The sequence below is a fragment of the Halichoerus grypus genome, chromosome 3 (genome assembly GCF_964656455.1).
Source record: "Halichoerus grypus chromosome 3, mHalGry1.hap1.1, whole genome shotgun sequence".
NCBI classification, from domain to species: Eukaryota; Metazoa; Chordata; class Mammalia; order Carnivora; family Phocidae; genus Halichoerus; species Halichoerus grypus.
The window spans coordinates 55,811,288-55,825,600 of NC_135714.1; the positions used below are offsets into that span (position 1 = coordinate 55,811,288).

The 14,313-nt window shown below is 37.8% G+C and overlaps 1 protein-coding gene across 1 annotated transcript; it reads left to right on the forward strand.

The window, feature by feature from the left end:
• Window positions 1-1,438: 1,438 nt before the first annotated feature.
• On the forward strand, window positions 1,439-12,250 carry AMBN (ameloblastin; the record flags this gene model as incomplete). The annotated part of the gene is made up of 10 exons (XM_036113478.2): window positions 1,439-1,528; window positions 4,025-4,075; window positions 5,353-5,400; window positions 5,885-5,995; window positions 7,375-7,611; window positions 8,491-8,529; window positions 8,794-8,853; window positions 8,946-8,990; window positions 9,389-9,433; window positions 11,714-12,250. Coding segments are annotated over 10 exons (1,263 nt in total), but the record flags the coding sequence as incomplete, so codon positions are not given.
• Window positions 12,251-14,313: the final 2,063 nt, after the last annotated feature.

A 14,313-nucleotide genomic window follows, 5' to 3' on the forward strand; every position in this document is an offset into this window, starting at 1 on the left:
CTGAATAAATACAAGGTTGGTTTACAATTAAAAATAATGAGCCTCTACAGGGCCAATGTCCTTGCATGCAATAAAAGGGTGTGGGCTAATTACAGGAACAGAGTTTGGTTTTTTCCCCGTTTTGCTTCACTTTGATTGGTGGATTGGCACTTTAAATAAAGGTTTCTGGTCTTCCCTGAATGAGAGATACAGAGCGAGTCCTAGGCACAGTCCAGAAAAAAATTTAATCTTCTTTTCTTAGAATTGTCTTGGTTGGCATCACCAGGCCCTGAGAACACAGTGCATGTCAGCATTCAAGGTAAAATGTGATTTTTATGATTTCCATGTGATTCCTATACGTTCTTTTTTTCTATCTCCAGGTAGCTTTTATAAAGAGAATTTTTATTTGTCACCAGAAGATGAATAATAGTTTATTGTAAACCATTAGTATGTTCCAGAGAAGACATGTCTAATACCCTACCAGCTAAGGAAAACAAAACTAATCTATAGACTTCTTTTTATTATTATTATTTGTTATTATTAGTGACAGTGCATAATTTAGAAAGGTATAAAAGAATGAGCAATCTCTTGGCTAGTCAGATCTCTGTTCGTGTAAGAGTAGAGAGGCTTTTCAACTTACAGAATAAACTTGAAGAGGTCATTCGTTTTAGAAAGAGGAAAATTCAGGGCGCCTGTATGGCTCAGTTGTTAAGCATCTGCCTTTGGCTCAGATCATGAGCCAGGGTCCTGGGATCAAGCCTTGCGTCAGGGTCCCTGCTCATCCGGAGCCTGCTTCTTCCTCTGCCCCTCCCTTGCTTGTACTCTCTCTCTCTTTTGCTCTCTCTCTCTCAAATAAATAAATAAAATCTTCTTAAAAAATGAAAAATAAAAAGAAAGAGGAAAACTCAGTTTTGAGACATATTTCCCACTAATATCAAAGGCAATTAAAATATTAGTTCATTCTTATTTTTAAAAAGATAGGTTTTGGCATGGTTATCTGGGTAACTGAAACCTAGAATCATATGCTCTAACATACCTGCAAATAAAGGTTTGCTATAAAATAATTGTTGGTTGTATTATATTTCAAATGCATTTCAAAATTTACTCTGGAGAGAAAGTATGTGAATGATATTTAATAGGCCAAAATTTCACGTAGTGGAAAGGATTTTCAAATTCATAATTCATTTTACAAAATGAAATACAACATTTAAAGAACACAGCACAGAAGTTGTTCCTACATGTTCGTTTAGGTTGCAGCTCCATTTTAAAAAAAAGTACTTAGATATTTTAACTGATTGTCAATTCATTCCAAAAACTAGTAAATACAAACAAGTTGTTTAGAAACATTTAGTTGTGTTTTTTGTTTTTGAAACAGATTGTTTTGGAAGAACACAGATGTGGCTCATTGGAAATATTGTCTTTTAACCACTCTGAAATAAAAATTCATCTGATTTAATTCTCCAACCTAACTCTGTTTCAGATCCCACTTTTCAAAATGAAGGACCTGATATTGATCTTATGCCTCCTGGAAATGAGTTCTGCAGTGCCGGTAAGTCAGAGTGTTCTAGATTGTGCCCTAAGAGGGACATTGTTGGATACTGAACAATACTGAAGGACGTGGGCTGAAGTCCATGCATGGACTCATTTGAATTAAGCCAGTGGTAGACTTCCTACTGAGTCAGGGTCATAGTTGCCCAGACATCAGTCTTACCATCCAAAAGCAGTAAGTCAAATAATATAATTTTTTATTCAAAAAGATATTAAACTCTTCCAAAGGCAATTTTGAAGTCTTATTCCATTCATTCAAAGATAAAGGACTTATGTAGCCTCCACAATGCCATGGCACAATTTTATTATCAACTACTTGCTACCTTTATGTAATTGAAATGGAGAAGAAATTTCTCCACAAAAGTGAAGTACATTTTCTTCACTTTTAAAAGAATATTAGCCAAGTTATGATGATCACAAAACAGAGCTAAGTAGTTCCATTTGAAGCTAGTAATTAACCAACAGATTTGTCTTATAGGGGAGACACTGTGTGCCTGAGAGCTAAAGTTTCTTAAATCAAAACATGCAGTGGCAAAGGGGCTAATTGTATGTTATAGTCCTACACCTGGTTCACTCTATCACATATTGATCTGACCTCATATGAATACAATCCTCTAAGTCCTGAACTACTCCAGCCAATAGTATGTGTTTCTGTTTTCATGAAGACTTTATTCAGCTGCTATATGCATTTGGCAAATATTGATTGAACACCTGCCATGTATCCAGCGATGTGCTGGGCATTGGAGGCATGAAGGTAAATATGACATGGTCTCTTGTCTTGAGGAACTCATAGTTGGACTCAGATGAACTTTAAAATATTTCAGTTCCATGAGAAAAAAGTTTAGCTACTTGGGTTTCTTAAAGTTAAATGTTTGGGAGGAAAGGGATAAAACTGGTTACAAGGATGAAAATCTCAATTCTACAAATAAAAAGAGCTCTATTCCATTACCCAACATGAACTTTAAGTGAAAGAAAAACTGAAGATGCCACCCTCGCTTACTTTTGTATGATACTGACATTGGGGTCAGCCTCAGCCATCCACTATCTGTCTAATCCTTTGACGTTCTTGGAACCTATGCTGGTCCACGCCTGTGTCAGTCAGGTCCACCCCAAGGGACACAGTTGCTTAGGATTGCCAACTGACTGCCTATCAAATTAGATATTCTTCTCCTTTTACTTCCTTGCTGGAAATGTATCCTCTGTCCGTTTACATTCATGTAAATATTGTTTAAATCACGACTTGGAGCAAATGGAAAGCAAAGTAGACTTTGTGCTGTAGCTGAATCTGTCCAAGATACCCTATTTGTGTACCAGCCAATGGGAGGAAGGAAGGCTTTACTCTCACAGTCCCCTCAAATGCTGAACAACCTGCTCATACCCTCCCCCCCCACACACACACACACACATCACTCTTCCTGTCTGCACAACAAATCTTTTTCTCTGCTTGGAGTATTTGTTACACATTTATAATTCCTTCCCCGCTATCCATTGCTAAAACTGAATTATTTGGAGAAATTTGCTCCATGATTCAGAGGGTGAGATTTTACCTGTATAAAAACGCAGAAGGTGGAGGGTAGATAACATACTCAGGAAACTATCCCTGAACTTCTCACTCATAAAAAATAAATAATCTCAATATATTTAGTGGACACGCCGTCAATATTTGTGGTATAAATGAAGGAAGGAAGGCATTAAGAATCTGTGACTATCAATAATAAGGATTACCAAAGAACCAGAGACCCTCAAAATGTACTCTAATTCTTACTCTTCCATTCTCCATGGCTTTCTACTGGTATAAAGATTGCTTTATAAAGAAAAATATCTCACACTTTAAAAAGTGTGTAAGTATAACTGTATTTTTAACAATTTTTAAATGAACACATTAAGTATAATGATACTTGACACTAGAATATTTTTTAGTTAAAAAAAATTATATCTTGGATATGATCCAAAAAATATAAACACAGATCAATAGGTTTATACATAAAATAATCGTTCACAAAAGATGACAGAAGATTTGTTGAAGCCCCTTGAATGGGTGGCAAGTTAGGTTTTGTATTTGGTTTTGCTGAATGCCATGATCCCATGCCACATTCCATTAGCCAGAAGCATGTAGGTTTGCCAAAAGCACAAGAAAATTGAGCTTAAGTTTGTCCCTTTTGCTTCTATGGGGTGATTTTTTAGAATACAAAGTACTCTTGGTATTCTATTTTGCAGCTTTATTTTACTTCTTATTTGTTTTCAATGTAACCTCCAACTAAATCAAATTTTGCTGTATTAAGATACAGACAAAGGGTAGATGGTTCATGTGTAAGCAAAATTATTAAATATGATGTGAATTCCCCAATTGACTTAAATTCTTCTTTCTTCTGCTTAAAAACTCAAGTCAAAAGCCCTCACAGCTGGACTTTATGCACTGGGTTAGCTTTCTATTTCCAGTGTGCATTTAAGGAGGGTTCTCACCAGAGATCTCAAAATTATTATTATTCCCATCTAGGTGTTTCCTCAGCAACCTGGGACACCGGGCATGGCTAGTTTGAGCCTGGAGGTATGTACTGTCGGAGTATTCACATATAAGCTTTACATTGTATGGTCCTAGTAAGAGAGAAACACCATGGGCTGGCTCTGTTTTCCTAGCCGGAAGTCAGAGGCTGTCTAGAGAAGCTTCAGAGAAGTATAGGACATTTATTAGAGCCTCATCTTATCATTTTACTGCAATTTTAAACTCTCAGGTATTTTAGTCTTTAGAATGTCATCTGTGTGTGAATCAGATCAATACTAATATTTAATACCTAATATATATTATATCTACATAATACAATTACTATATTAATATAATTACTACATTAATTAAAACACATTGTTCTGAAGCCACAAATGGTTTATATTTAATTCCATCACCTCATAGTATCTTATATGAAAATGTTCCCATGAAGAAAATTTGCCTTACAAAATGTAGTTGTTTATAAGAACTCCTGTAAATTACATTAGCCTTGTTCTATGGTACCTGTTTCATATCTTGTGTCTGTCTTCCTGCAGTTCTCATAACTAATAATACTGTTTAGAAAATCTTAGCATAATAGAAATATTTGGCCATATCAATAGAAAATATTGACAGTTCTGAATAGAAAAATAAGTTTATTCGTATCATGACAATCTGGGAGAATCAATACTTGCATGGGCTAGAAGCTTATTTCGAATGGAAACTAATTTCATTGAGTTATTTTTTTCTCACTTTCTAACTTAAAATCAACTCAAAGCACTCTATACCTCTTCCCATTAAATTGAAATTGACTTTTTGTTGAATTGGCAGCATTCTTGGCCATCTATCCAGATAATCACCATTTTCCCCAATATTTTTTATACTCATTATTTTGAGGCTTTTTTTATTTGGAAAGGAGGCAGGGTTTGTTTTGTTTTGTTTTGTTTTGTTTGCCTGTTTAGGGCCTGGATTTATAAAAGGCAAAGTAAGTTAAGGGGGAGGGAGAGTCAATGAAACAATATTCTCACAATTAAATTTCTATTTCAATTGAATGAGCTATTTTCCAATGTTTCAATGTGACCTCCATTTAAATGATACTTTCCCTCTTATTTTATTAATGATTAAAAAAGCAAGCTCACTAATTTAATAGCAATAACAACAACAATGGCACAACCACATTTAACATTTCCACTTTTTAATAATGATTTGTGTCTATCTTTATTTTATTAAAACTGATCCACCACAAACTTTGTGCTAATAATACCATATGTTGAGAAAATAGTTGTATCATACAGAAAAGAAATATATGTGGCAAATACTAACCCACTTTTTTTTCTTGATAGACAATGAGACAGCTGGGAAGTTTGCAGGGATTAAACATGCTTTCTCAGGTAACCTTAGTTTCAAATATTTCTTATTGAAAGAATGAATAGTGGTAGTGGTAGTGATATTAACAGCAACATCATAATTCCTAAAATGTGTTAGTGAATAGACATTATCCTAAGAAGAAAAAACGGCTAATTGAAATAACCTAAAACAAAATAAGATCTTGGGATGGAATGGTAGATAAAACAATATTGAATTTTCTTGAATTTTCAAAAAAATCCTGTTTGTGCTGTGAACTCTATTAAACAGCCCAAAATATGAGGGCTTACAAAGCTAAATCTCAAGTAAATTTATGGGAATATTGCAGTCTGGCTCAGAATAGAAAGTAAGTCTATTGGAAGAGAGTATTTACCCACCCATATTAAATTCACCAATGTCACACTTACTTTTGCTATCTCTACACTTTCTATGGATTTTATAGAAAATGAAAACCAAGTTTAAGCCAATACTGAAATAAAAGCATGCTTTTTTTTCCCTGCATGTCTTTAGTATTCAAGATTTGGTTTTGGAAAATCATTTAATTCTTTGTGGATGCATGGTATCCTCCCACCACATTCTTCTTTCCCATGGATGAGACCAAGGGAACATGAAACTCAACAGGTAGGTTAATTGTATCAATGTGTTTGAAACTTCAAGCTTAAAAATATTCCCCTACTTGTCTTCTCTAAATTGTCATAAACTAGCTACAGATATTTGGATCAAAAATGATCCAAATATTAACAAATCAAAACCTATAATGGTTTTTAGTACTTAGGAAAATTTAAAATAAAGTGGTCCAAACTTTCGACCTATTTATATATTTATTTCACATAGGAAGATATGGCCTGCAAAATATAAGAGACTTAACGTTAACAACACGAGTAATAACAATAGATAAACTATCTTCAAGATGGAAGCAGACGATGCCCTGGACAATTCTCATTTTAGTCAAGATTCCTAAAATAATTATTCAAAGGCATGTTTAAAATGATGCCAAAGCCCTGGTTAAAATATCATGAACCTTACAGCAATCAATAAATACATCGATCAGTTCACCATTATTTATTAGCTGTCTAAGAAATGCATAAGCCAATTTGTAGATTGAGAGTGAAAGTGGAAACATATAAGAATGGCTCCAAGGTTCATGAAGTTTCACATCCGATTGGGGGATAAGACAAGACACCATATCCCAAGGTGCTACACTGTGAGGTATAAGTAATAAAAGCCATAGGACTTTAGAGATGCATGGTAGTTGAAGAGGCAAAGCAGAGCCACTTTGAGGAGCTGGCAAATGATTTAAAAACTACAGGGAGCCCTTCACCACAGTTAATTTCAAAAAGGAGCAAATAAACATGGTTGTTTTAACAGGAACCTTTGGTTCTAGGAGGCCTTTCTATGACAAGTAGCATTACTCACCAATCCACATTTCATGGGACAATAAATTCTGTTAATAGTGACTGTTTCTCCACTTGATTGTTTCCAAAATGGACTCCATGCTGCAGGAATTTTGTATTTTATTTAATGATCCATTCCCCTTTCATTAACTCAAAAAAACATATATTATTTATCATGTACCAGGCATTTGTTATGAACCATGTTAAGGCCAAGGCCAAAAAGACAAGTAAGACAAATTATTGTCTCTCAGTGGACTGGGGGCAAAGATATCTAACAAATCATTGTAATCCAGTGAGAAAGTGGTAAAAGAGACATACCTATGGGAACTTGGAGGAGGAAACGACAATTCTACAAGAAAGTCCAATAGTTTTCCATATTCTTGAGTACAGCTAGTCCCAAAGGAAGTAAGTGAGATACACCAGATGGCCCCAAATAAGGTTGACTGTACATAAATTCGTGCTTCCTACATAAACATAGCTTCAAGACAACTCCCCTAGACTCTCTTGCAGGTAGAAAGTTTCTCAAGCCCTTTTGCTTTAGAACTTCTAGATACCATGGCTCAGTGAGCTATCACTTCCTGACACTCCTCTCCAATTTCTCTGCAGTATGAATATTCTTTGCCTGTGCATCCCCCACCTCTCCCATCACAGCCATCCCTGCAGCCTCAACAGCCAGGACAGAAACCTTTCCTCCAGTCTGCTCTTGTAACCGACATCCAGGACACCGCCCAGAAGGGAGGACCCCAGCCTTCAGTTTACCAGGGACAACCGCCTTTGCAGCAAGCAGAGGGGCCAATGCTTGAACAGCAGGTGGCACCATCAGAGAAGCCACAAAAGGCCGAGGTAATTCTTTCCTCTGTGAAGTCAACTCAGGATGACCCACTAACTCAGTGAAGGAAAACTGATTTGCAGAGCACATTAAAATAATTGGAACTTTCAGGCAGAATAGACGACAATACAAATATGTTTTTAAGAAGTTGACATATCTGGGAGTAGAATATAAATATCCATTCCTGTCCTTTGCCATCAGAGACAAGGCATGGATTCTAAAAGATCCCGTGCCTATAAAATTTAGTTCCTTAGTTGCAAAAAGATGAAAGCTTTCAGATGAAATAGGACAGCCCAGAGAAGCCCAGGATCTTTTTCAGTGTTGGAAGGACTGAGAAGAGTGATTGAGCCCACAGCATTGCACATAGTATTTTGGATTATTATTTCTCTGTCTGGTAGAGAGAAGACAATCATGTAATAATGTAGAGACAAGAGCAGTGGGAAGAAAGGAATGTGCCATGTAATGAGTATGTGGCAGGCGTTTAACAGTCCCCCATATTATCCTGATGACGTTCCTATAAAGATAGATATTATCATCCATTTTTTTTAAAAAAAGACAGACTTTGACAGGTTGTAAAATTTTCCTGGTATTACCGAATAATTAAGTGGCAGAGCCAGGATTCAAACCAACCTGGCATGCTCTGATTCCCAAACTCATTACTTTCTACTCTGCAAAACAAAGCAAATTCATGGTAGACATGCCCTGTCTCCCTGCCCATGCACTCGAGACATGCCAGTAAAAGGCAGTTGTTATCTCTTGGGTGTACTGCCCAAGACTAAATGAAAATGAAAATCAGGAAACTCATTTTAGATTGTTTTATCATAGTCATAAATAAGAGTGTGCCCACTTCTATTTTTATGGTTTAGTAATTTTCATGTTTATCTGTGATGTAGCTACCAGGAATGGATTTTGCTGATCCACAAGGTCCATCGGTAAGTACAGATCTCAGTAAGATACTTTCTTGGGAAAAGTATCTATACTTCAAGAAAGAAGAGTGAAAAATTTTCATTGCCCCATTTATCCATGAATATGAAGTATAATGGTTTCCTTTGTTTTCTTAAATATTAAGTACTTATTTGTTATGCTAATCCACCTGAAAATGCTATTTCTTATAACTCTTGGAAATGGCTGTAATGGGAGGTTTTCCTAAGTTATAGCAAAAATGAATTACTGATTCTGGTTTCTACCACTTGAAGTTGTTCCAAATAGCCCGTCTGATATCTCGGGGACCAATGCCACAAAATAAACCATCGCCGGTAAGCTTTTTAAAATATGTCTCTGCCAGCAATTTACTTAAAATTTTATCTTGGAAAATGCATTTTATAATGACTATTGCATTTATATTTAGCTTTATCCGGGAATATTTTACATGTCCTATGGAGCAAATCAATTGGTAAGTCTGTATCCTACAAAAAGTATCATTTTAAATTAAATGTTATCTTAAGAGCTAAAATTATAAAATCTAGGCTTCACACAAAACAGTCCATATTCTCTGAATGCCTAAGTTAGCAACTGAAATGGCAAGGAGGCACACTTTCTATTGAATAATTCTGGACACACACACACATGCACACACAGCGGCATTAAAGAAAAGGTATATTTTCTATCTCAATTATCCAAATTGGCTACATTTATTCAATAATGACTCATCTTTCCACTTTACTCTGCTTCTGGGCACAGCATTAATATTAAGTCTTCAGGAAAAACTAAGTGACTTTTAACTTTGTCTTGAGTAGCTAATAGGATAATAGGAATCTGCTGTAATAAGATGCACTGTTTCTTTTTGAACAGAACGCTCCTGCCAGACTTGGCATCATGAGTTCAGAAGAAATGGCGGTGAGTAATGTCTTCAAACTCTTATTAAAATAGTGGTCTGGGGAGAGCAGTCACAGACAACTTCCTGCAAGAGGTTTTGGCCATGAATGTCTCTGAACATACAGCACAGGACTCAGATGGTTTCACTCCAAAACCAAAACCTGATTCTTATGCAACATGCAAAGATTTCCCCATGTTTCCCATGTCATCTTTTTCTGAGTAATGACCCTTCTAGAACATGGGATTTTGCCCCATTTCTTGAATATGAGCAGGGGAGAAACCTCTCTTGAAAAGCCATCATCATTGAATAGCATATGCTTCAACCAAAAAGGATACACCTGATTTGTACAGAATTCCCACTTCTTGGACTATTAACCCCTCAAAACAACAAATTCAACAGTGTTGCAAGTAATTTAGATCTCAAAATTGAGAGATCAAAAAGAAAGAGAAAATGAACAAGTCTATATATTATGTGTTCACCACAAGTGTAGCCACCATCTCTCACCATACGATACTTTACAGTGTTGTATACATGAAACCAATGTGACATTGGGTGTCAACTATATTCAGGTAAAAAAAAAAAAAAGAAAAGAAAACTAACCAAGTTTCAAATGTGATTAGTATAAAATTCAAAGTGCATGAATGAGTTCATTTAAGCATATTCTTTTTCTATTATCCATGCTATGACAACTTTAAAATTTGAGACCAATAGACTTGGACAATTTTATATTTTCCCTCAGGAATTTCTACCTGTCACATCTGTTAGAGCACAAAACAAAAGAAAACAAACACCATACTAAATTAAATCATTATCAACTACAGATCCTATCAAATTAATAAATATATATACATGCAATCACTGACAGAAAACTCACATCCCAACGTTCTTGAGTGCCTTCTGTGAACTAGATGCATAGAAAGACACTACAGAGGCAAAATAAATTAGATAAGCTTTCTGTTTTCAAGGAGTTTACTGTCTCATCAATGGAAAAGATAGATACAAGGATAGATAGTGTCAAAATGATGTGATAAAGGGTAACAGAGGTATGAGAGAGGGAATGGGGAGAGGCAGTTAGCTCAGCCTAGGGGCTCAAGTGCCATCCCTCGAGGAGATGATGTGAGAAGGGGAGATTTAGAGAGTGGAGAGCCAAGGGAAGGTAGGAGAAAAGAATACTGGATCCACATACCACCAACACAACTGGCTGAAAATTCAAGCAAGTTTTAATTATCATCTTATAATTTTAATTAATTTATACTCTGTCTCATGCTCAAAAGATTTTGCTGCAGCCTATGAAAAACCCACAATAAGTGTAACTAAAAAATTGAAGATAGAATTTAAAATGAGTCGAAATTGTAAGAGATTAATTAACTGAGATTACAAATATGCACGTTACAAAACTCTGCACAATCGCTGTCAAGAGCCCAAGATGTTGGGTTGGACATTTTTGACAGCAAAGGCAGAAAAAGGAAACGTGGTCAGTTCTGCAATTCTAACTGTCCACAGTAAGAAAATATTTCCGTTCCTCCAGAGAAATCAAGCTTCTTTTTCTTACACATATTCTAAAAGAAAGAGAGAGAAAGAGAGATAAAGAAAAAGAGAGAAGAAGAAAGAAGAAGAAAGAAAGAAAGAAGAGAAAGAAAGAAAGAAAGAAGAAAGAAAGAAAGAAAGAAAGAAAGAAAGAAAGAAAGAAAGAAAGAAAGAAAGAAAGGAAAGAAAGAAAGAAAGAAAGAAAGAAAGAAAGAAAGAAAGAAAGAAAGAAAGAAAGAAAGAAAAAGAAAGAAAGGAAGAAAAAGAAAGAAAGGAAGGAAGGAAGGAAGAAAGAAAGAAAGAAAAAAGAAAATCTTATGTGGGTCTTCATTCATTTGAGAAATGTTGACCTAGTTCTCTAAAACATCCCTCAACAAACTCAGCAATGGATCCATTGTTGTTTGTTTGTTTTATGATGGCATTGCCTATTTTGGCTGCTTATCGTTTTCTTCAAATTAAATTCAAAGTACCTTTTGCCTGTAGCCTTGCTCCCGCCCTGCTTCCCCACCTCTCCCATTCCCATGCTTTCATCCAGACATGGCAAAGGGTCTTCATCTGTCTTTCACAGAAGTGAGTAACCAGAAAAGTGCAGAATCCTCTCCTTTCTATGTCAAAGCCGGTTTAGTGAGAAATGTGCTTACACAAAGCTGTCAGCCAACTCCTTGTTCCCTATCAGCCTTTTATGGTTCCTTGGTGAATCTGCCCAGGTATGACTGCATGGTATACTTAATCATATGTGACAATGGTATCTTTGGTCAATGGTTTTTTTCCAGGGAGGCAGAGGAGGCCCCATGGCCTATGGAGCCATGTTCCCAGGATTTGGAGGCATGAGACCTAACCTTGGAGGGATGCCCCCCAATCCAGCCATGGGCGGGGACTTCACTCTGGAATTTGACTCCCCAGTCGCCGGAACCAAAGGCCCTGAGAAGGGGGAAGGAGGTGCACAAGGCTCCCCTATGCCTGCTATTGATCCAGCCGATCCGGAAAACCCAGCTCTCCTTACAGAGGTAGCACCTGGTGCCCTGGGAGGACTTCTTGCTCATCCAAAGGGCAACGACCCCAGCCTGGCAAGAGGCCCAGCAGGGCAGAGCGGGGGACCCCCCAGGGTCACCCCAGCAGACGCTGACCCACTGATGACCCCTGGATTAGCTGATATTTATGAGACCTACGGTGCTGATGTGACCACACCCCTGGAAGAAACACCCACGGATACTACAGTGATTCCAGACACTCAGCAAACATTGATGCCAGAAAACAAGGCTCAGCAGCCCCAGATTATGCACGACGTGTGGCATTTCCAAGAGCCCTGAGAGCCTGGCGATTATCAGCTACCTTCTGTATGCACAAGCTCCCGGCTTTGTCCCCATAGTATACCTTTTTGCTAACACACTTACTACCCTTCTGCAGCAAAGGCATTGAAAATGCTAAGCATATATTAATAAATACAAGTGGCTAGAAATAGTGTAGGTCCCCTTTTTGGTTTCACTCTTGTATTGAAATAAAATGTGTCGACCGTCTCTGTGATTTCGAAATACTATTAATGACATCAGAGCAAGTCTAAGGGTCTCTGCATTGGAAAATCACTATTTCTCAGCTGTCTTAGGCATTATAGAATTTCTCTAACTAGCATGACACTGTTATATCCAGGAAATGTGACATTGCTTTGGAAATGTTTCTCTAGGCAAAGGCACATATTCTCAGAATTATGAGATATATCAATCAAACATTATTAAGCAGGGATTGGTGAGCAATCCCTGACTGGTATTACTGGCTTTGGTATATTGGATTTAAAATTCTCATTTGTAGAGTATTTTATTTAATCGAGTAAAAACACTTAGCCTATTTTAAATAAAGAATTTTTCTCATTGAAAATATCAGGAATTATATGTTCATTATTTACATATATTCAAATGGTTAAGAAAGGCATACTCATTCCCTACCCTTGCTACTCTTTAACCCATTTTACTTAATTTGTTCATTCTTTCCTTGAAGTTTTATTGAGCATCAACCAATGTCCTGGGCACTGGCTAGGCAACAGGGACAAGTCACTTCCCTCAGGGCTTACAATGGGGATGTTTGACAAGTAGACACACAGCCACAATTTGTTGTTTTATAAAAACAGCCACTCTGGGCCAACTCAAGTACTTTACCTATATTATCTCACCACAACACTGCAAAGTAGATATTCCCAAACCCACAACGCGTGTGAAAAGTCCTGTGAAAATGCTGAGCCCAGGGTGCCCCTGAAGCCGCAGAGAAGAGGCACCTCACCCAGCCTAAGGGGCATTGGAGGGCCTGGGAGGGATCAGATGAGTTTTCTCAGAACAGTATTGAAAGCCTTCTCAGAGCAAGGCCTCCAGGCGGAAGAAACCCAAGAACAGTCATGGGTGTGTCATGTGAGAATTAGCTCATTCCTGTGAACTACACTGGGTAAAAAGGGAACCAGAAAATGATCATTACTTGTCCCCAAAGCTAGGTATGTGTCAGTCAGGACTATGCGCCTAAATGAAGAGGTTCTGAGACCAGGTCTGGTCGCCTGTGGAAAGTAGCCTCCTGCCCCATTCTGCCCACCTCCTCCCCACTTGCCTGGCCAGCTCTTAGACTCTATGCAACTCAGACCCCCCTCCATCTCCTATGGAGATTCTGGGGATGCAGCCCAGGAAAGGAGCTCTGATGCCTCCAGAACTTGGGTACTTCAGGAGTCTTAGCAGGAGCACGAAGTCACCCCCTGTTGTCTCCCTTTTTTCAGGCAGAGCTCTGCTCACCCCCACTCTGTGGCCAGAGCCTAAGGAGACCTGCAGGAGATTACAATTCAGTGTGTATCTTGTAGTGGCTCTGGCAGAGGTGGGATGGTAGGGAAATGAGCTCCACATGAGCCAGCAGATGCCCACTGAGACCCACCTTAGCAAGCCAGATGGTCTCTTACCAAGCAGTATGCCAAAAGACATACAGACAGATCTGGGTTCAACCATCATCTATGAGTCTTTGGAAGTGAGACTTAATCTCCCTGATCCTGTGTTTTCATTTCTATAACGGAGTTACGACCCAACCCACCTCCCAAGGTTGTTGTAAGAACTATAGGACATAAAGTTTTCAGAGAAAATTGCTGAGTCCCAGCAGTTTCCTCCTTTTCCTACTGATCCTTTTCATAAAGAGAACCCAGCAAAACAGCATGAATGAGAAAAGAGTGGAATTGTTCTCATTATCTGATGAATTGTGCATTTCCATTTACACTCCACACACTGCCTTTTGGCTTCTCCTTTACAGTTGAAAGTGTGCATTTGTGAGATCACACATGCTGGTTTCCCTGGTGAATGTTATAGCAAGGGCTCAAAGGTGGCCTCCCTATTGGCAGGCTGGGCACTGAACAGCG